This window comes from Athene cunicularia (genome assembly GCF_003259725.1).
Source record: "Athene cunicularia isolate RWA chromosome 4 unlocalized genomic scaffold, athCun1 chr4_part1, whole genome shotgun sequence".
In the NCBI taxonomy this organism is placed as follows: Eukaryota; Metazoa; Chordata; class Aves; order Strigiformes; family Strigidae; genus Athene; species Athene cunicularia.
In genome coordinates, this window is record NW_020799098.1 from 31,329,091 (window position 1) to 31,350,628 (window position 21,538).

At 35.0% G+C, this 21,538-nt stretch overlaps 1 protein-coding gene across 1 annotated transcript in view; it reads left to right on the forward strand.

Moving 5' to 3' along the window:
• Window positions 1-815: 815 nt before the first annotated feature.
• Window positions 816-21,538, forward strand: part of TUSC3 (tumor suppressor candidate 3) — an 89,835-nt gene continuing 69,112 nt past the window's right edge. Inside the window, exons 1-5 of the mRNA XM_026846984.1 lie at window positions 816-844; window positions 1,737-1,940; window positions 13,245-13,362; window positions 15,466-15,606; window positions 16,178-16,318. Of these exons, the coding sequence (XP_026702785.1) occupies window positions 816-844; window positions 1,737-1,940; window positions 13,245-13,362; window positions 15,466-15,606; window positions 16,178-16,318 (633 nt within the window). The remainder of the gene's footprint in view (window positions 845-1,736; window positions 1,941-13,244; window positions 13,363-15,465; window positions 15,607-16,177; window positions 16,319-21,538) is intronic.

The following is a 21,538-nucleotide window of genomic DNA, read 5'->3' on the forward strand; positions in this document are numbered from 1 at the left end:
GTAATCTCTCCTTCACATTTGTGATTACAAATCTCAGCTAAATTCTGAGAATAGGAATGAAAACCTAAAAGATTTTTTTGAAAGGCTTTATAGGGTCAAATAAATGTGGCACTATCAGAACTGTTCATGATTTACACTGATCAAAGCTTCTTCTGGACTCAAAAGTTCTGATGACCAGCTGTGCCTTGTAAGGAGCTCCAAGGGACATCTGCTAATTTTTAAGATGGAAGATCTGACAGGCAAAATGTAATTTTCCTTTATCCTTGTAGTTCACTCCTTACTTCCCCTCATATATCTATCTCTACTCTTATTTATAGCCTTACTGATTTGTCAGAATGTTACTAGATGAGCTATTTTTTCTACTTCACTCTTTTTTTTTTTTTAAAAAAAAAAAAAGTCCTAGAAAAGCCACCTTGTCTCCTTGCTCAGTTGTTCCTACACAGTATTTGAGTTTTATCCTTGCCTTGCCTGTCTTCATGTTCTCTTTTCTCAGAGTGTCCCTATTTCAGTGTTTTGTTAAGTTAGTTTATTCTTCCCTTCCACAGCAAACCCTCATCAATTTGTATACCCTTTCACTAACCCATGCATAATTTATCAGAGGTCTCACACCTTCCAGTTTTCTGAACTTAGTTTCAGTTCTGTTTGGTGCCCCTTTACTTTTGGTCTCTGTTTCTGTCTCTCACCCCTCTCTGTCCTTTCCACCTTCTCTCAGAACTTATCTTCCGTTCAGTTTTTTTTTTTTTTTTTTTAGCTCTTATTTGATATAGGCAGTTTCCACAGTGTCCTTGATCAGGGAACTGAAGACTTAAAACAAGATGAAGTGTTACACTGATCCTGATATGCTGTAGGTGTAGCAATCCACCTAGAGCATGGTCAGTGAAACCTTACTGAACCTAGGTAATTTAGGAGACTAAAAAGTCTCTGCTAAGAATGTGTGATGTCAGGCTTACTTGATAAAAAAAAAAAAATCATCTAAATAGATTTTTATAGGACTAGTTAGATCAATGTATTTAACTTGAGAGCTGTGTTGTAATATGTTTCATAGCCTGCTTTTAAATTGTTCATGTGATGGAATGCTTTCATGCAAGAGAAAAGGCACACACAAGCAATTTTTTTTTTCTTATACACTTATGGTTCAGCCAAAATATTTTGGGAATCTCAATCTTGAAAGGAACTGAAAACACTGATTTCAATGGAATTTGCCTAAATGGGTTTATAAGTCACTGCACTCCTGTCTGTAGCAAAATATAAAACTAATTTTAATTTAAATTCAGTATGATACATATTCGTAAGGAAATTCTGAATGTAATAACCATTTCTCTCTCTTTGTAGCTACATTTTCCTTTCATCTTAGTTTTTGAGTGACTGACAATATCCTGCTGTGACTTTTACTAAATAGAGTAAATATAATATCCAGCATTTTCTAAAGCTGCCAATTTTTAATAACAGTTAAATGATTTCTGTACTGGTATCTTATATTTAGACAGTCATCCTTACTCTTCTTTTGCCTTCGGTAGCAACATGTTTGATTTTCATTTTATGCATCCTTTCTGGTTAGGACCGCACTGAGGTGTTTTGGTTGGTTTTTTTTTTAGATACTTCAAATCTACTTGTCTACATAGAATTCTGAATTGTGCTATAAGCTATATAGAGGTGCCCCCAACTTCCTACTTAAATTCATAGGAGCTCTGAGGATGCAAAGGCAGAATATAGGTATGAAGTGCGTGAAGTTTAAGGTTAAACATTCTTCATCCTTGTTCTCAATTACAGAATCTTTTGGCTGAGAAGGTGGAACAGCTGATGGAGTGGAGCTCAAGGCGCTCGGTCATCCGCATGAATGGAGACAAATTCCGAAGATTTGTGAAGGCTCCACCTCGTAACTACTCTGTGATTGTGATGTTCACTGCTCTGCAGCCACAGCGTCAGTGCTCTGTTTGCAGGTAATTTATACTTCAGTGATTTTTTTCATCTTCCACACCACAGTTTTCAAGTGAATGTTTTAATCAATGCACAGTACACTGAGTAGGATTGTTCTTTGCATGGGGTAGATGCTTAATATTTAACAGGCTCATGTATTTGTTACAGCATCTTTTCAACTGTCCTTTAATCTGTATGTCAAATTATAAAGTCTTCCTAGTTTGGGGGTTTATTAAATTGCAGTTGAATAAAATGTACGCAACTGTGGAAGATGTTGTCTTTAAGAAATGTGCTTTATTTTATTATCAGTTAACCATGATCTTTACAAAGATGTTTTGAGACAGAAGCGATTCATTTCTTCACTTAATAGATATACAAGGCTGTGATACAGGTGGGAGTTACTCTGTGATTTCACAGCTTTGGAGAGTTCTTACATGCAAGCATGTTTCCACAAGGACATGCTTATTGTGGAATACTGTCTGGCACTGCACTTTGATATGTTCTTGTGACTTCTTTTAGAATATGTGTTAGAGCGGCTCTAGTATTCTTCTTAGTTCAAGATCTTTCTCTGCAAATTGCTCGTTCAAGAAGTTAATCCAAAAATCACTAATGGTAGACAGGGAAATAGGGCCAAGGGACTGAAAGGTAGCCATGAACTTAATTACCTTGCTAAACCAGAAACTGAGCTAATAAAACCTTCTTCAGCCAAAACATGCATTAGAAATTACTGTGTTTATAGATTGGATTATTGTGTACAGAGTTCTAAACAGTATTAAATAGCCAGCAAAATACTCTGTAGAACTATGAAATACATAAGCTGTATGTGAAGAGATATTATTTTTTGGTTTTAAGTAGGTGCACTTTAAATGATACACAAGCAGCTTTTTAGATTTTTTAGGAGTTGGAATGTAACACTTACATTGAAACTTTAAACTCATGTACCTGTACTTATATGTGGGTTTTATTAGATTTTTTTTCAATATATTAATTTTTTTGTCATTGGTCAGTTGGACAGTTTTGAGGAAGAGTATATAAATTGCATTCCCATGAGTTCACCCTCCACATGTGATCTGTGAAGAAGTACAGAAACTGTACAGTGTTCTTAAGTTAAAGGAATTTTTCCTTTAAAACTTCAAGCATTTGATTGCTGTTGTTTCTTTGTGTTGCCAAAGTTCAACTTTAGGAGACAAAATAGGGGCTGAAAGTTTACTATATTTTTTTAAATCATTCTTATTTTCCTACCCAGTAGATAAAGCTACAGGAGATGCGTTAAGTTCAGCTGTGTAAGGGTCAGTGTATTTATTCGTCATTATAATAGCCATAGCAAATGCTTTCCCTGTGTTATATACAGCTCTTTTGTGGGGCATGTGAAAACAACATAAATATTGCCATTATTAAGGAATTTATTTTTGCTTACAACTATATATTGTTTACTGTATTGAAAAAGAGCTTACAAACTTCATCCTGTAACATGCAAGGCTAACCGTTTATGTACAGAAGCTACTGAAAATCTGTAAGCACAAAATGAAGGAAAAAATCAACATATTACTTTCAGTTGGGTTTGTTTAAATAAATGTGAAGTTGTTATCCACTTCTTCATGTGAAATAAAAGGAATTTAACGAGTTTGATTGTACTGCACATAAAACCATTATCAGGAAAATCGACATGTTCAAATCAATCGCTAATTAATGGACAGGAGCACTGGAAGGATACATGAAACTGAAATGCATGTGTTACTTTATTGTTAGCTATTTGCTAGCCACTTTGCCTAAAGGAAAAATAGATTTTTAACTTAATCTGTAATGTTCTGTGAGGATGCTTTTGTCCAAGATAGAAGTTAACTGTTACTCATCAAAATATTTTCAGAACAATTGCATACAAAAAAAAATCAATGTCGTATTTCAAATACAAAAAAGAATATAGACTAAAATCTTTGAGTAACTTTGTCACAAGAATTGCAAGAATTAGTACTTTTTTTTTTTTTTAACTATAAAATTGAGCCTGGTTATACACCACAGGATTCTTTAAAAAAAAATGGTTTTGTCTTTTCCCTTTGGTGGCTAGATTTGAGATTTCAGTATTTTATGTCTTCTAAATGTCCAGTTTATAAAGAACAGGGGTGCAGTATTTTCAAAAAGGAAAAAAAAAAAGATGTTTGTGTGCTGCTGTTGCATAGAGCTACATTCCGAGGCATGACATTAAACATTTTGTAAAAGTCTTACCTATCCTTATACCTGCATGTGGAAAGCTGACCAAACTTGGCTCAGAAAATCCAAGGCTTTTCTGTGCACAGCAAGGAGGACATTGTAACATCAATCCCACGAATTATTTAACACTTATGTGTTGTGGAGGTATATGGAAGTAATACCAATTTACTCGTAAAATGGCACATAAAAAGAAGTCTTTGTGACTCCAGATATTAGGATGAAACCTTTTTTATGTAAAAATTATCCTTTCAGTCAAATGAGAATGATTGTTTTTCAGTAAAACCAAAGCATATTTTGTGTTTTGTAGGTATTCTCTAGCAAAAGATTACTTCACATAGGATCTTCTTTTTTTTTTTTTCAATGTAATGAAGAGGGTTTCTTTATCATTGCAGGAGATAATTTACATAATCTTCTGCATCATCTTGAGAAAGATCAATTAGAAGAATTTTCTGAATGCTTTGTTTGCCAATTTTTTGAAACTTACCTGTTCATTCAATGCTAGCGCTGTTTGTTCATGATATACATCTTATTGTTGTATTTGCTTTCCCTTCACTTAATTTTGCTTGATTTACTTCTAATTTTTGACATGATCCCTTTTCAGTATATACTTTTAAAAGTTGGAAAACATGTATGAATTACTGATTGGAATTTATTCTGTGCCCAAAAGAAATTATGTTGATTTATAGGTGTTTCTAAAAGACAACTACCAGTTGGTCATCTTTGAGACTGAGATTGGTTCTGCATCCTTCTTAATGAAACATTTTCACAAACTTTAATCTGTAAAATATATCCATAGGCCATCTGGATACATGTTGGTAGTGCCTCTAGTCATGCCTTTATAGTATTTTTCAAGTAAATTCTGTCTTTATCCTACAGTGAAATTTGGAGTACAACATTTCCGTCTAGCTTTGTGGACAAGCAAGTTGCAATTTTCTGGTCCAAAAAACTATTGAAAGCCATCTGATGCCTTCACAACTGTGTAAGTGGTAGCATAAATATGAGCTTTCCAGTTGAGGTTCAGTATGGCATAGCTGGTATTGAGAGATGAATTAACCATAGCAGATTAGATATCCTTTGTGCTTTTGAATGTGAAGTCATCAGTGAGGGTGGAATGTGTTTCTAACAGTTGGAAGATGTGGGTTTTCTTCCATGCACATTTGGAAACGCGTTTGATTAAACAGTTTTGGTCCCAGGAAATTAAACTTGGTTAGTCTTAATTGACTTTACGTGTTATTACTATTCTTGGTATATATACTCTGCAACAGCACATTAGAAGCAGATACTAAAGGGCCCTTTGATGCACTGTGATGATGAATCAGTTTGGATTCTTTTGGTTTGGATGAACAGTCAAAGAATGTAATTCTAAGCAGTGACTCCCCAGGATATAAGACCAGCTTCTGTTTTTTTCCTTTGTGCTTTACATATTCACTCAACTACATAGTTTCTCTCTCTTACCCACATCAGTCACACTGCTGAAAAAAATTACTTATGTATGTAAGAAGGAGAACAAAAGAACGGCCACTCTCACAATAGCGTCTTCACAGAGATGAAGAGACTGTTTCTCAGCCTGTACTTTGTATTTCATCCAGGCAGATAGTAACTACTAGCCTAACTTGAATGCATTTTTGGGTGAAAATTCTCTTTCAGCTTCTCTGCCCTTTGTCATCCTGCCTCTTGCAATCTATCCCCTCATTTTATTATTACTACATTTTCCCAAAGGCGTCAGCACCATTTTACCAACTATACTTAAAGGACTGCCCCCTACTCCACTTGATTGAGTCTTAGTGCGTTGATTTTCAGCTGCTTATGGGCTTTAGCTGTAGCCTGCTGGAACCATCACTGTGCTGCCTGTTCCTCTGCATTCTTCATTGTTATCATTAACTGGTTCTTTTTTTGTTTGTTGCTGTACCATCTAATGACTCCATAAGAAAATTATATAAAGTATTTTATTTTACTTTCTAAGCTCTGCTTTTGTCATATCACTGCAGAAGCAGCCATCTCTGTTTTGTGTACAGGTGCTTATCAGAGATGTCTTGTTTGTTGCCAAACAGTTCACATATTTGTCTGGTTCATTTTCCAAATTCGTTGCTGGGGTATCTTAATTTAGAAAGGGATATCTGGGTCAGAGAAATTAAACTGGTCACTTGAGGTTTTTTTCCCCAACACCTGAAGCCCATCAGCAAAAAGATGCATATTTTGTTTCTTTTTTTTTTTTCCCTTAATATTCCTTAGCTTCCTTGAAAAGATCAGAGCAGTGTCAGAGGCTAAAGATACTGAGTTTCAGTGGATAGGGACTGTATCTTGACCTGTGCCACTAGTTTGTTATGAGATAATGGTTCAAACGTAGGAATTAGACATGTACATCTTGCTTTGAATATCAGGCTACCTGAAACAAATGGATTTTGTTTTGTATAATTTCTACTATGTTTATTTATGCCTGTGAATTCCCGAATGACAGAATCATTCAGGTTGGAAAAGACCCTTTGGATCATCAAGTCCAACCATCAGCCCTACTCTACAAAGTTCTCCCCTACACCATATCCCCCAGGGTATGGTGACTCCACTTCTTCCCTGGGCAGCCTATTCCACAGTCTGACCACTCTGTGAAAATTTTTTTCCTAATGTCCAGTCTAATAAACCTCCCCTGTTGCAGTTTAAAGCCATTCTCTCTTATTCTATCACTAATTGTCTGTGAGAAGAGACCAGCACCCACCTCTCTACAATGTCCTTTCAGGTAGTTGCAGAGAGTGATGAGGTCTCCCCTCAGCCTTCTCCTCCTCAAACTAAACAGTCCCAGCTCCTTCAATAAACAGGATTTGTTCTCCAGGCCCTTCACCAGCTTCGTTGCCCTCCTCTGCACTCGCTCCAGCACCTCGATATCTCTCTCGTATGGAGGTGCCCCAAACTGGACACAATACTCCAGGTGTGGCCTCACCAGTGCAGAGCACAGGGGGACTATCCCCTCCCTACTTCTGCTGGTCACACTATTTCTAATACAAGCCAGGATGCCGTTGGCTTTCTTGGCCACCTGGGCACACTGCTGGCTCATGTTCAGCTACTTGTCAGTTAGAACCCCCAGATCCTTCTCTTCCAGACAGCTCCAGCCACACCTCCCCAACCCTGTAGCCATGCATGGGGCTGTTGTGGCCCAAATGCAGGACCTGGCGCTTGACCTTGTTGAAGCTCATCCTGTTACTGTTGGCCCACTGATCCAATCTATCCAAGTCTCCCTATCTTCATGCAAATCGACACTTCTGCTTTACTTATCATCTGTGAACTTACTGATGATACACTCTATGTCCTTATCAAGATCATCAATAAGGATGTTAAACAGGAATGGTCCCAACACCGAACCCTGAGGAACACCACTTGTGACCAGCCACCAGCTGGATTTAATTCCATTGACCACCACTCTCTGGGACCAGCCAGCCAGCCAGGGCTTGACTCAGCAGACTGTTCGCTCATCCAGGCCATGAGCAGACAGTTTTTTTTATGAGGATCCTATGGGGAACTGAGTCAAATGCTTTTCAAAGATCCAGGTAGACAATATCCACAGCTTTTCCCTCGTCCAGTAGTCAGGTCATCTTGTCATAGCAGGAAATCAGGTTTGTCAGGCAGGACCTGCCTTTCATAAACCCATGCTGACTGGGCCTGATCCCCTGTTTGTCCATTATATGACGTTTAATGGCACTCAAGATGACCTGCTCCATGACCTTCCCTGGCACTGAGGTCAGACTGACAAGTCTGTAGTTTCCTGGATCCTCCTTTCTGCCTCTCTTGTAGATGGGTGTCAGATTTGCCCCCCTCCAGTCCAATGGCACCTCCCCAGTTAGCCGTGACTTCAGGTAAATCATGGACAGCGGCTTGGCGAGCACATCTGCCAACTCTTTCAGCACCCCTGGGTGTCACCCATCCGGTCCCACAGACTTGTGTGCATCCAAGCAGAGTAGCAGGTCTCTGACCACTTGTTTGTTAATTGTGCTGACCTCATTTTCTGCTTCCCCTCCCATCTCCCAGTTCATGAGCCTGGGTTTCCAGGGAACAGCCAGTTCCACTGCTAAAGACTGAGGCAAAGTAGGTGTTAAGCACCTCAGCCTTTTCCTCATCCTTAGTTACCATGTTTCTCTCCGTATCCAATAAAGGAGGGAGATTTTGCTTAATCCTTCTTTTGTTGTTATAGAAACATTTTTTATTATCTTCAACAGCTGTAGCTAGGTTGAGCTCTAGCTGCTCTTTGGCTCTCCTAATGTTCTCCCTGCATAGCTTCACAACATCTTTATAGTCTTCATGAGATGTTTCTTTTAAAGATGTAACTGAGCCTGTTTGAATCTTTGAGTTGTTGCAAATCAAGATTAAAACCTAGAATTAGCATCATAAATGATCAGGAGAAAAATGGGGAAATATGACAGAGTAAGACTGTAGTAATAACAGGTGACCACTTGTGGAGACAGACTTGTAAACTGCATAAACTGAAAATTGTTTTATTTCAGTCCTGGATGATGTTTAGTAGTATTTTACTGTGAAAGTAACAAACCTGCTTCCAGATTCTTGGAAAACACAGTTTTGCAAAGACAGTATTTATGAAGAAGCATCTGGAAATAGCTGGTAATGCAGAGCAGTTTGTGTAGCCGGTAATTTCTTCACCCATATGTTGAGTAGACTATTGCATTTTTAAAAGTGTCACAAGTTTCATTATATTGGAAGGAGCACTAATTACTTCTGTTAGGTGAAGTTGTGTCTGTGTACATATGTGACTGTAAATATACCTATAAAGTATATACAAAAAAATATATATGTAGCACATTAGGGGGGTATATTTTGCAGGTGTAGCACATGTTTTCTGAAGGCTTCTTTTGTTGCATTTGAGTGAGAAGGCAGAATGCTGTCAGAAATTATTAATGGCATCTATTGGAACAATTTTGTAGTTACTGCAGAAAGCCTGCTGCAGAATGAGCTCAAAGTCAACTGCTCTAAGCTATGCCTTCTGTATTTCTTACAGAAATATATAAAAGGTAAATTATAATTCATCATATAGTTTGTGTATTTTTAAGTTTTGAGCTTAATGTAGTAGGTGTTTCATAAAGGGCTCTGAATGTAGCTGCCTTCTGCTGTTCACTCACAATGTGTAAAAGTAAATGGCAAAATTTATGAGAAGAGATTCCACATAATTTTATTAACATTTACCCTATCAGGGAGACCTCCAAGAGGAGATTGTTAATCTAGAAATAGAGGAATTCTGTTTGTTTCCCTGTCCAAGAAGATATCTCAGAAAACCGTTTTCACGTAGTCGATCAAAGAGTAGGTCAACAGCAAAAAGATTCTGACAGTCAAGGAGGTGTCATCAGAAACAAGAAACAGGATCCTCCTCTGCCTTTCAGTTTTCTGCTTGTTGATCAAGAGTGGGTAGTGAGAAAATCATTGACATGTCTCTTTACTGAGAGGGAATTATCTTTTGAACTTTTGTTCAAAGAAGGAACAGGAAGCCTGTAAGGAGCTGTTGAAAGTTCTGCAATTGCTTTTCTAGTGCACTTCAGGATCTTGATAGAAGTATTGATGAATCCTATTTAACAAGGCAGTAATTTTATACTTAGATCATAACAGACTCCTTATTCTTCCTGTGGTCACAACTTATTTATTTTTTATTTTGCAGATACTACAAAATATGATCTTGTGGCTTCTTTTCATCTTCAGAATATTGAAAATTTCATGGGATGCTGTAAACAGAATAGCATGGATTTTAGCTTGCTTTCTCCTATTGTAGAAACCTACACTGAATAAACAGTGTAGTTTTCAGCTAGTGTCCATACTCTCTTCATTTTGTTCTGTGTGGTGAATTTTCTGGATACATTTGTAGATTCTTCAGTGCTTTTCATTGTGACATTATGAGTCAACCTAAACATAAATAAAAGCAAATAAGCATTCTGAATTCATTATCTACTTGAAACTGAGAAGTCAAAATGTGCACTTATCCCCTTCTCTTCATTTTGGGAAAGTCATTCCAAATAAAACCCAAGAAGTTGTTGGAGGTAAATTGCAGCATTGATCACAGTTTAATTTAAACATAGGTGACCTCGTAGTCTTTGTCTTTGACAATTGTACATTTGTAAGTGTTTTGTACAGTCCATAGGTGCCAAAAAAGAATGCTTTACTGCCTTCTTTGGCAAATAAATCCACAGTCTCTTTTATTCTTTTCCTAATATTCCATTTGTGTTTTCCTTACTATAATGTTGGACTAATAGAATAAAATTAATCTAATTTAATATAGCTCGAGCTATGTAAATCTTATTATCTGCCATAGACACCCAAATAATTAATCTTATTAAATAAAACTTTTAATATTTCATGAGAACCTCTTGCTTAATGGAAGACATTTTTGTAGAGCATTTGCTTCGCTGCTTAATTTTCACTGTGTTGAATTCTCTAGGTAAATCTAATAGTAGCATTCCCTTTTGTTCTGGCCACTATTTGCTATTAGTTGGTTAATATTACTGTTGCTGGTTCCTGTGTTGCTGTTACGATGAAATCCTGAAGAGGTGACTAGCAGCAAAAGCATTTAAATCTTCTCCATCTATCAGAAAATTCTGTCAAACTAGCAAGAGCAGTGCTAACATGTTATTGTTCTGATGAGTTCATACCAAGTGTACTTCTTCCCTTTATAGTTTTTCATGTAGTTTTTAGAATTTCATATAATTAACATTACTTCATAGAAACAATCGGATAGAATTGATATTAATGAATGATAGAGATAAGTAGACAAGAAGTGACAGAGCTGATATTGCTTGATATGAACTGGAGACTGAAATTTTCAGCCAAGTGCTTATGGATTTTACTATTACTGTATCTGAAAAGGAGTAACCAATGCTACAAAAATTATTAATATGACTGTGTCAGCAATGTATCAGTTAGAGATTATAGAGTGGACTGTAGGATGTTCTTCATTTCTGTATGTGGGAATCCTGTAACCTTGTACTCCTGCCCCTCTGTGTTTCACTCTTGCTTCTCTACACTCCTGAAGAGCTGCTATGAGAATGTATGACAGAATACTTTTCTGTCTTCAGTGTGAAGATGAAATTGTGCTCTGAATCTGTTACAGAAAATGTAAGACAACCTTTTGCAAAATTGTATTTCCTGAAGTATACTTTCTACCTATTATATTCAAAATAATTCAAAGATGCAAAATACATGGAGATCAATGGGAGCAAGTGTATTCTCTCAAACAGTGGGGGGCATAAATGGAGTATCTGAATTGCCCAGAAATATTGTTTCATCACAAGTGAAAGGTAGACTAAGAAGAATGATGGCATCAAGATGAAGTGATTTTTATCTTGTTTTTATAATAAAAATGGTCCATCTTTAATATAGTAGTTTTAACACAACAGTGCCCTACAGATATTACTTAAGATTTTTTTGATTCTTTGATGTTGTCTGACTGCCCTCTTCAGGATGACAGTGACTGTGTTAGTCTGCTTAATGTTAGTATCTGTTTCTAGAAATAACCAATCTAATTAATGCCTAATTCACTAGTTTTATATTATAATTGCAAACTTTGTGTAAATGTGTTAAGTAGCAAATTTTACTCAATCAGGTAGTAAGGGTGAAGGTTGAGGGGTTTTTGTGCTTAATAAGATTTATTCCTTGGGGTGTGTAAGAGATCATAAAATTTCATTTTAACTTCTGAGGTTTTTATGATAGATTTTTTTTGTGTACAATATATTCCTTGATACAACAATTCTGCTGGAGTTGTATGTAATATATTTCATGCCTAAGGCTTATTTCAGTTATGAGGAAATGGGGAGGGTCTTATGACATCTGTGGTCCTGTCATCATCTTCCTCTCTTTGCTCTCTCAAAATACATAATTTATTGTGTTTGTTTAGTGCAGACTTTCTCTTGCAATAAACCGATTTTTGCATCTACAGCTTTTAAATAAACAGCATTCTGCACCATCAAATACATGGAACTGCTTTTTGAGAAAAGCTGCAGAACATGTTTATTTATACTAGTTCTACATCTTATCACATGCAAAGAAAAGTTGCCAAGTGGTAGAACCTTGACTTAGACTTGACAGCAGATACGATTAATTAGTAATATGGCAATAATTAGCAAATGAGCCTGTGTAAATCCAAAAGTGCTGCAAGGATCCTGTTGCTTTTTTTTTTTTTTTCCCTTTTTTTTTTTTTTTTCTTCTTCTCCCTGAACTATTCATTGATATGGATTTGTCCTGTGGAAGAACCTGTGGTTTTATTGTTTTGTTATTGTGTGTTTAGAGAATATCTCTGCTGGTAAAGATCCCAGAATTCTCCTGGAATTAATTTTTTCCTTTCTTCTCAGTGCAGTCAGGGCAAAGTTGTTTGTTTCAGTTTGGCTGGTTTTCTTCTTTCAAAATGAATGAAGGAACAAACAAAACCCAACCAAACAATGAAAAAAATCACCTGAATATAGAGCCATGAGTAAAGCCAAGAGGAAGCTTTCTGTCAAATTTGAGTAGTAGCAATATGAATTTCCAGTGATGATAGCAGAGATAATTTAACCCTGTATGTTGTGAAAAATTATCACATCTAAAACAAGTTTTATATCTTGAGTGTATTATGCTACTTACAAGAGTACTGTTCATTTAGTTAGCAGTGCTTAGCAGCTTCTGTGGCTCTTTATATGGCTCTGCCTGTTTAGGAAGATTACTCCTGTCACATCTCTGTGTTATTTTTCCACTAGTTTCAGAATTCCTTTATGTGCAGCTGTCTTCAGCAAGTAAATCCTGATATCCTGCTCAAGGGCCATGTAAGCATCTCCTTGCACGGATCTGTTAGCAGATTTGCGTGACGCTTGCCACTCAGGCCACTCCTGTTTTCTGAGACTCTTAAATACAGAAAACATTAGTTCTTGTAAACATAATCTTGGGATGTCTCTGGTATGGTATTATTTGACTTAACACATTTCTGATTTTGGAGAAGGCAGTTTGAAGCAAAAGCTGCATACGTAGCTGAAACTTTTTTTAATTGATATTATGGATGTTGAGAATGGCACGGCAAGTGCAATTCATCTAAGCTCTGTGGCTGGTTATAGAATATTTTTTGCCAGCAAATGCCACATGGTTGTATGATTGTTTCTTTTCCTTAACAGGCAAGCTAATGAAGAATATCAAGTGCTGGCTAATTCATGGCGCTATTCCTCTGCTTTTTCGAACAAACTGTTTTTCACAATAGTGGATTATGATGAAGGGGCAGATGTTTTTCAACAGGTAAATGTTGGATACTATAAAATATTCTTAATTTTTAGAACTATGTGTTGATTAAACAAATGATACAAGGCAAATTATTTTCTGTGTGTAGCTGTGTACCTCTGTTTTATGTGCAAATTCTTCCTGAATAAAACACGAGACACTGCAGTTTCTGTGACGTTAGTGAAGACAGATTTTTACCAGTAGCCACTTCTAGTGTTTTCCAAGTGTAGTTTATAATATTGGTTTATAGATTACATATATGTGCGCAATTTTTTTTCAACCTGTGTTAATGTCATTTTTTGAATTAAGCACAATGCAACTAATGTTTCTCTTTAAAGATTTCCTTTAGGGGAAAAAAGCTTTTAACTAAAAGAGCCTTTTAATTGCTTTTATGTAATACAGGATTCTTCAACTCCATTAATATTTGTGTTTTTCTGGAAGTTCTTCAGGGAGAACAGAAGAGACAAGTTTACATTTTAAATATTGGCTATGAAGAGTGAAAAATCAATTGTTGGAAAACAGTTTAAGGCCCCCTCTTAAGTAGTCAAGGCAAAACACATTCCTTGAAAATGAATACTAAATATTGATGTTTTTCTCTGATATTTATCAGCTTATCGAAGCTAAAAATGTAGATTTTAAAATCTACAAAAGAGGAGCGACACGTTTTGAAGTTCACTGTATTTTTAACCACCTTATGGTGAAGTATGTTTAAAATATTCAGGGGATTTAAAATTTTCAGGGGAAAAGTTTAATATTTATTTTTGAAGTTCTTAATTTTAAAAGTTTATTTACTGTGCTTCATATATATTTTTGCTTCCAATTGACATCTTAAAATAAATATATTGTGTGAAGAATGGTTATTAATGGCTTAAAATTTTGCCTTAAAAGTTTTAGTTCAATAAGCTTTAAAATCACCTTACGTTATCCTACATAGTTATAATAATGCAAAATACATTGTTTGCTTTTGTCTTAGGCCAATCAATACGTATTAGAATAGTCCAATCCAATTTACTCCTTGTGTAAAAGGTCACACACATTCAGCTTATTTCAGGTGGTATGTATTTGAAGTAATGTAAAATTTAGACAACACTGCATAAAATATGTATTTTTGACTGTCTTTGAAAACTAGTGTTAAGAATAAGTGATACTAATGACTATTCTGATGTGGATTTGAGGGAAATCTAGTTCTGACCGTATGTTTATATGTGCTAAAAAGTCACGTAATACTGAAAAAAAAAAAAAAAAAAAAAAAAAAAAAAGTAATGTGAATTTGATTTTTCAGCTTTTACTCTGTTTAAAGAGAAATGAAAAAGCAGTTGCAGACCAACTGCATCGAAACTCTATACATCAGAAGGTGTCTGTATCTCAGAATGTTTCTGTACCTTACAAAATATTTTATACAACTATTTCTCAATATTTGTCTTAGCCTTTCTCAGAATATTTTTTATTTCCGAATCAGTTCACTAAAGAAGAGGTCTATTTTTTGCTTAGATGGAAAATATTTTAATAACTGGTAATTTCTGTTGATAATTCAGTTCTATACTTGATTAAATATGTTTTGGTAATGTAATAAAACTCATTTTGTAGGAATGAAGCAAACAAGTTTACTCTGCCTTTGTTATTTAATTTCAAGATCTCCATATTGCTTCATCTTTAAGTATTTCCCCTGATTTTGTTTATGTTTTCACTTTTTTGAAGAGTTTTTATTGCACTGTTTCTTAGATGGACTGAATATGGAGGAATTTATATTCTCCTATACACTTGAACACTTTTTTCCTCCCCTAGAATTACAACCTAATAATAGTTTGGATGGGTGTGGGACATCTCTTTTACTAATTACAGTAAAGTTCTTACAGTGTGTGAAAACTTTAAAGCACAAGATATTGTTACTCAGAAAAGCTTGTAGGTGAAATAATTAAACATCCCAAAGAATCTTCTGGAAATAATATTCTGAGCACTCTTTTTGCAGGACTATACATGAAGATATCTAAAGAAGAGTAATTTATGGAGGCAAATAATATTTTTCATGCTAATTAGGTGTGTTGTCCAATACATTAAAGGTAAACATTTTTGAGGATAGAGTTACTAATTTTTTTTCTGCTATTTTTCTTGGTTTTATAGCTGAATATGAATTCTGCTCCGACTTTCATGCATTTTCCTCCAAAAGGTAAACCCAAGAGAGCTGACACATTTGACCTGCAGAGAATCGGATTTGCAGCTGAGCAGCTAGCTAAATGGATAGCTGACAGAACAGATGTTCATGTAAGTTATTTGACAGTTTTAAAAGTTGAAGCCAAATATATCTTTGTAGTCTGAGACAGGCTGATGACAAATTCCATCTCTCCTTTATAGGTTTTTTCCTCAAATGTAGATTCTAGAACACATTAAAAAAAACAAAAAAAAACAAACAGTCATCATACTTGTGGTAACTTCTGAAGTTTGCAAGTTATATTCCACTCGCTTTGTTAAATTTTACATAGTCTTATTCTGTATGGAAAACAAACAATAGTATTGTGATAATTAGTTGTGAATAAGTAAAACGTGATTTGCAAAGCTATATATAAAACAGATCCAAATGTAGCCGCTCCTAATTCAGACACAACCTGAAATCTGTTAGAGAAATAATGTGTTGAACAGTTCAAAATGATGCTTAAAACTTTTTTCATATGGTGTGCTTATATAAGGGAAGTACTATTTTGTCTTAAGTATAGCTTTAGGGATTAGTATTTCTGACTCTGAAACCAGATTTCAGATGCTCCCTGTTTGTTTGTATGAAATATAATCTGTTTGTATGCATTTATTTGTGATCTGTATTTGCATTTATCTTTTCCAGATTAGAGTGTTCAGGCCTCCTAACTATTCTGGTACAATTGCACTGGCTCTTCTGGTATCTCTTGTTGGTGGCTTGTTATATCTGCGAAGAAATAACTTGGAGTTTATTTACAACAAAACTGGCTGGGCCATGGCAGCTCTGGTATGCGGATTTCCCTTACTAATATGCTTTTTATTAGTTTCTTATCCTAGCATATGTGTCTTCATTATTTGCCCAGTAAACTAAAAATTATTGTGTTAATATGTTGTTCAGAATGGTGCTATCAGACAAAGATAATCTAGATTTTGGGGCTAATTCTCATAAACAGTATCAGTTACTAGGAGTGATTCAATGAAAATTAGCAAATACTCTGTTAGTTACCTGCCGTTTTTTGTTTGAACTTTAATAAGAATATATTTCTAATAAAAAGTGTAACTAATGTTCACTGCTATCATTCAATGTGACCTTTTTTGTAAAAGCTGTAATGTGACTTGGTTTAGTGTGGATTTTAATGTCAGACTGTATTGCTTAAGAATAGTGAAAGGTTAAGAAAAGTAACCAAGGCTTTTATATATTTGTAAGGAAATTCTAAAAGAATTAAGAAACAAAGAAAATGGTGGAAATTCTTTCCAAAATTAGTTTCAGGAGTACTGACCTCAAAGTTCCACTGTAAACCTAAATGAGAATAGGATGATCTTACAGGGTTAACTCTGATGAAATTGTGAAACTACCCAGTAGTCTACTTGAAATATTAGTCAACTAAACCCTCAAGGCCATAAATAAGGAATTAAGGTTTAACATGCTTAATAGTGTATTGCATAGTATTTATTTATATCATAGTTTTCAAGTAACTAAGTAGACTGATAAAAAATGTGGCCTGTGCGACATAGTCAGCTGTCTCAGTTTTAGATAGGAAATAGCATGCAAAGATGGTAGATGATGGTTAAGGTGTAGCAATAAATACTTGTTACTCTGCCATCATTATGACTGACATAAGAGGAAAAATCTGGGGAGCAGCATCTAAGGCTTAGTTTTCAGGGACGTAGAGTCAAGAGCAGAGTTATCAACAGTAGACCAGTGTCTATGGTTATCAAGTCCAATCCAGCATTTTACAGAGAGATCTTAATAGAGCTTCTTCCTTCTGTATGAGCAATATATTAATTGAGAATAGTAATTTTTAATAATTTGTTCATGTATTTTGTATGACATAAGGCAAACTGTTCTTATTTCATGTAAATGGTTATTCATTCACTTCATCAATTTAAAGATTTTCTCGACTTGCATCAGTATGAATTAACCTTTCTTGAAAGCACATGGCTAGGATTGTTGATGAATATGAGTTTACTTGTGCAGCAGTATTCATATTTTATTTCTCATCTAGGCTCCCTTTCCCACAAAAGGTTGGACCAGATGGTCTTTTGAGGTCCCTTCCAACCTGTGCTATTCTGTGATTCTCTGTATTTTAGATCTGCTAGAAGTAGGTTACTGACATATCCTATAATTGTTTCTGCCTTTTCAAAGCCATCTCAAGTTTGCTGTTCTGCTTTCATTCAATAATATGAGAAGATACCTTCTTTTGAGACACTTTCAGCTGATGGGCCCACTGTCAACCTATATTACATCAGTTCAAAGATGAAAATGCTTATTACCTGTTGGGCTCTAATTCAATTTTTCTTTCTACATTATTAGCAATATCTTAATGCAAGCTCTTTGTTCAGAGTTCCTTAGTGTTTGGCATTACTCTTGAATAATGGCTACTGATAATGCTGTTTTCTCTCATGGTGTTATCATAGCATTTCCTACTAGTCTATGTGGCATACATTATTTAAGCAGTACATTGAGGAAGGAAAAAAGAACAAGATTTTAAATAAGCCACCCACAGGACTAGATTTCAAGTGGAATGATGTCTCCTTTTGATTTAGAGGACCAGGGGCAGAATGTCTTCTTTGTTCCAAGATGTCATTTGGAGTATGCTGAGCCCTAGCACAGAGCTTTGACAGTTCTATTCCAAAGTAAGTCTGCGATATTTAGTTACATATATTTTTATAGATTACCAATATTTTTCAATGAGATACACTATCACCAAAAAGCTCAAATTTGATGTGTATCAGTCTAACTTTTTTTTTGACTCCTAATCTTTAGAGATCACCTGAATAAAACAATAATTAGCATACCAAAATAGGTATGTAAAACTGATATGTAATCAGTGGTATTTCCTTTGTTTAACCATGCACTGAATCTCAAGAGACAGCAATTTTATTCCAATGTCATACCTCAGGGTTTCAGATGTTTGAATGTTTTGGGGAATTGTGGTTTTTGTCTTGCAGAGGTTAAAAATGAGTTCTTCAAATCAAGAATCATTCCATTACAATCTGCATTCAGTAAATAGTCGAAGACATAATTAACTTCCTAGTTAATTTTCTTAATTTACCACATCAATTCTGTCTTAAAATATTTGCTGTTTTCCATAGAAGCAACTGGATATTTTAGATCTGAACATAACTGTAAATTGCAATGTAGAAAACACATAATCACATTCAACAGGAACCCCTGTGGACAGGGTTGATGTCCAAATGTGATCAAACATTTAAAGAAACTGTATTAATGCCATTCAATAATTGTCATACTGCTGATTGTATTGACAAGCAATAATAGAATTTAAAATTAATTAAAATGGCATTAATGCCATTTATCATTTTTGCTAATACTATTTCCTGTAAAATTCTGTTTACTTTAAAAATTAATAGCACTTAGAGGATGTTTCAGGAAAAGGTCTTATATCTGAACGTATGTATCCATTAATCATAGTATTGAGCCAGTGCTTCCCTTTTTCAGTCATTACTGTTCTTTTGCCTTCATAATATTGTCAAAGCCCCATAATGCAAAATGATGTTATAGCAAAGATCATGCAGTTACCAGAAGTTCTTTTGGTTTAACTCAGATCTACTTGGACATGCAAGTTAAAGTTGTAAGTTTTTTGGTGGAATGGGCAGGGAGTCCGGATTGCAGGCTTTTGCACAGATGACCTCATTTCTGTAAAAAGACTAGAATATGTCAGGATCCATAGAAGAAAATAGACAGTCATTAATATATTCATTCTAAGGTATTGTGTAGTTATGATTCTCTTACATGGGGCTTTTTTCTACCAGTAAAGCTTAGAGCTTTTATTTGTGAAAGATCTTGAAAAGGGAGAATGGAGAAGATGGCATCTAGTTAAGGGGAGAGAATCGTGCCTAATAAAAAGCTTTTATGAATGGCATAAAAAATAATAAATACTTAATTTTAAAGAATTATATTATTCATTAGTATATTTTCCTTTTTGAACTTTAAAAACAAATTAAACAGTGAGAGCCTGGCAGGATGCATTAAAACTACAGGAAGCCCGTGTTTTTGACAGAACTATTGGCAATTTTGTTCTTAATTGGCAGTTCTTTTTATGGATATTGCAGAACTGAGAAAGCAGAGGGGCTTTATTCTAAAAGCTGTAGTTTTGCTTTTTGATTGTTTTTAAGGCAGTGTTGTACTGCTGGGTAGCCAGAATTCATTAACCATATGGAAAATAACATATTTCGTTTCAACTGAAACTGTTTCATAGTTATCCTGGAATTCAGTAACTGAAAACTGTATCATTGCAAACTGAAAAAGTTTCTTGTTTTCTTTTTCTTGTTTTTCAGAGCTTCTTTGTTTTGAAGAGCTTTTATGCTCTCAAATGTTGGATACTTTAAATGAAAAATGGACAGTGTCTTTCTGCCTAATTGAATGATCTGTTCCTAAAAATTTTATTTTTTTAAATATATATCTATATCTATATATCTATATCTATATATATATATCTCCATTGATAGCAGAAAGTTGTCTCATAGGTAATATTTCCAGCACTGTTTGAGGAGGATATTTAAGAACGCAGTTTTTAGTGATCCATCTAATGGTTTTGATAGACTCAGAAGCTTTCATCTCACACATTGATTCCAGTGCCTCAACATTAGATTGTTCAACTGCAATGCTATTAGCAGTTTCATCCCCTCATTGAAGCACTTCATACTCTGGTAGTATCTTGTATGCCTTAGGCATTTTTATTTGCAACATTACCCAGAAGACTTTAAGAATGGCAAACCAGGATGACTGAGTCACAGTACATAATATCCCAAAAGATGTCTTTTGAGATCACATCCAAAATTTATCCCCTAGATTATTTTTGAGTTTAATTCAAATCCTACTATTCATCTATGGATATTTTTCCCTCTGACATGCTAACACAAAGATGAGGAAGGACTTCATTCTTTAGATATTTGCAGAGTCCTGTCCTTTTATACTGATAAGAAGCAGCCATTCAGATTCTTGTCAATACACTTCATTTCTTAAGCAGGAAGAATAAAACATCAGATGGTATAAACTGGACAAATTTCTAACATTTTAGATAAGGTATTGCTACATTTTAGACAACAGAACTGATGCTGAGAGTTTATTTGTTGGCTAGAATGTGGACTGCTAAGGGGCTTTTTAAAGTATTTTCTTTACCAGGCTGCCACTGGTTTTCTGCATGTAATTTTCAGTTTTATTTTATGTGAATATTTCAGATTTGCCTGTATACTTGTGGAATCCGGGAAGGCAAAATCTGTGCTCAAATTAGAAGGCAACTGCTTAGGAGTTGACTCTATTGGGCAAAATATGTCAAGTCACTTGAATGAGGAGACAAAGCATGTGTTTACTGTTGTTGTAACACTTAATGGTTATGAGAAATGTGTTCTGTGCTGATACACTCCACAGTACCTATACCATACAGTACATTCATCATCAGTTACTGCTCCAAAAGAGCTTGAAGGGTATCATGGCTACTAGTGGCTTCTTACCCCCTTCTGGGAATGAGGGTAACAAAGTAGTGTATTCTATTCAAAGATACAGCTAGAAAATGCCAGGCTCCTCTATGTGAGTAGATAGGCATCTCAAAAGAACAGCAATAAATGCAGGTTATTAATTTCTTTTTCTTCCCTTAGAGGTTTTAGAGATGCACAGTACCTTTTTCAAGATACAGAAACACTTTCTCTTTGCTTCTGTTGTACTCAGTCCTTAAATTGTATAGCTCTTATTGGAGATTCTTATAAGTGATGGATTGTTATTTAGAAATTGAGTACAGATCTTGCAGCTCTGTAGCCTTCATTGAGTACAAAAATAAAGTTAAACTAGATAGAAAGGATTACATTTCTTTAAAACAATAACTGTGAAATGACTAAAACATATACAGAATGGTATAGAAATTAAGTATAGAACTGGCTGCCTATATCTCACCTTTTTTTGAAACCATGCATGAATTTAAGTATATTCATCAATGAAGCTAGAATTTCATTGTTTTTCTTATGTTACAAAGTATTTGCCATGTTCTGG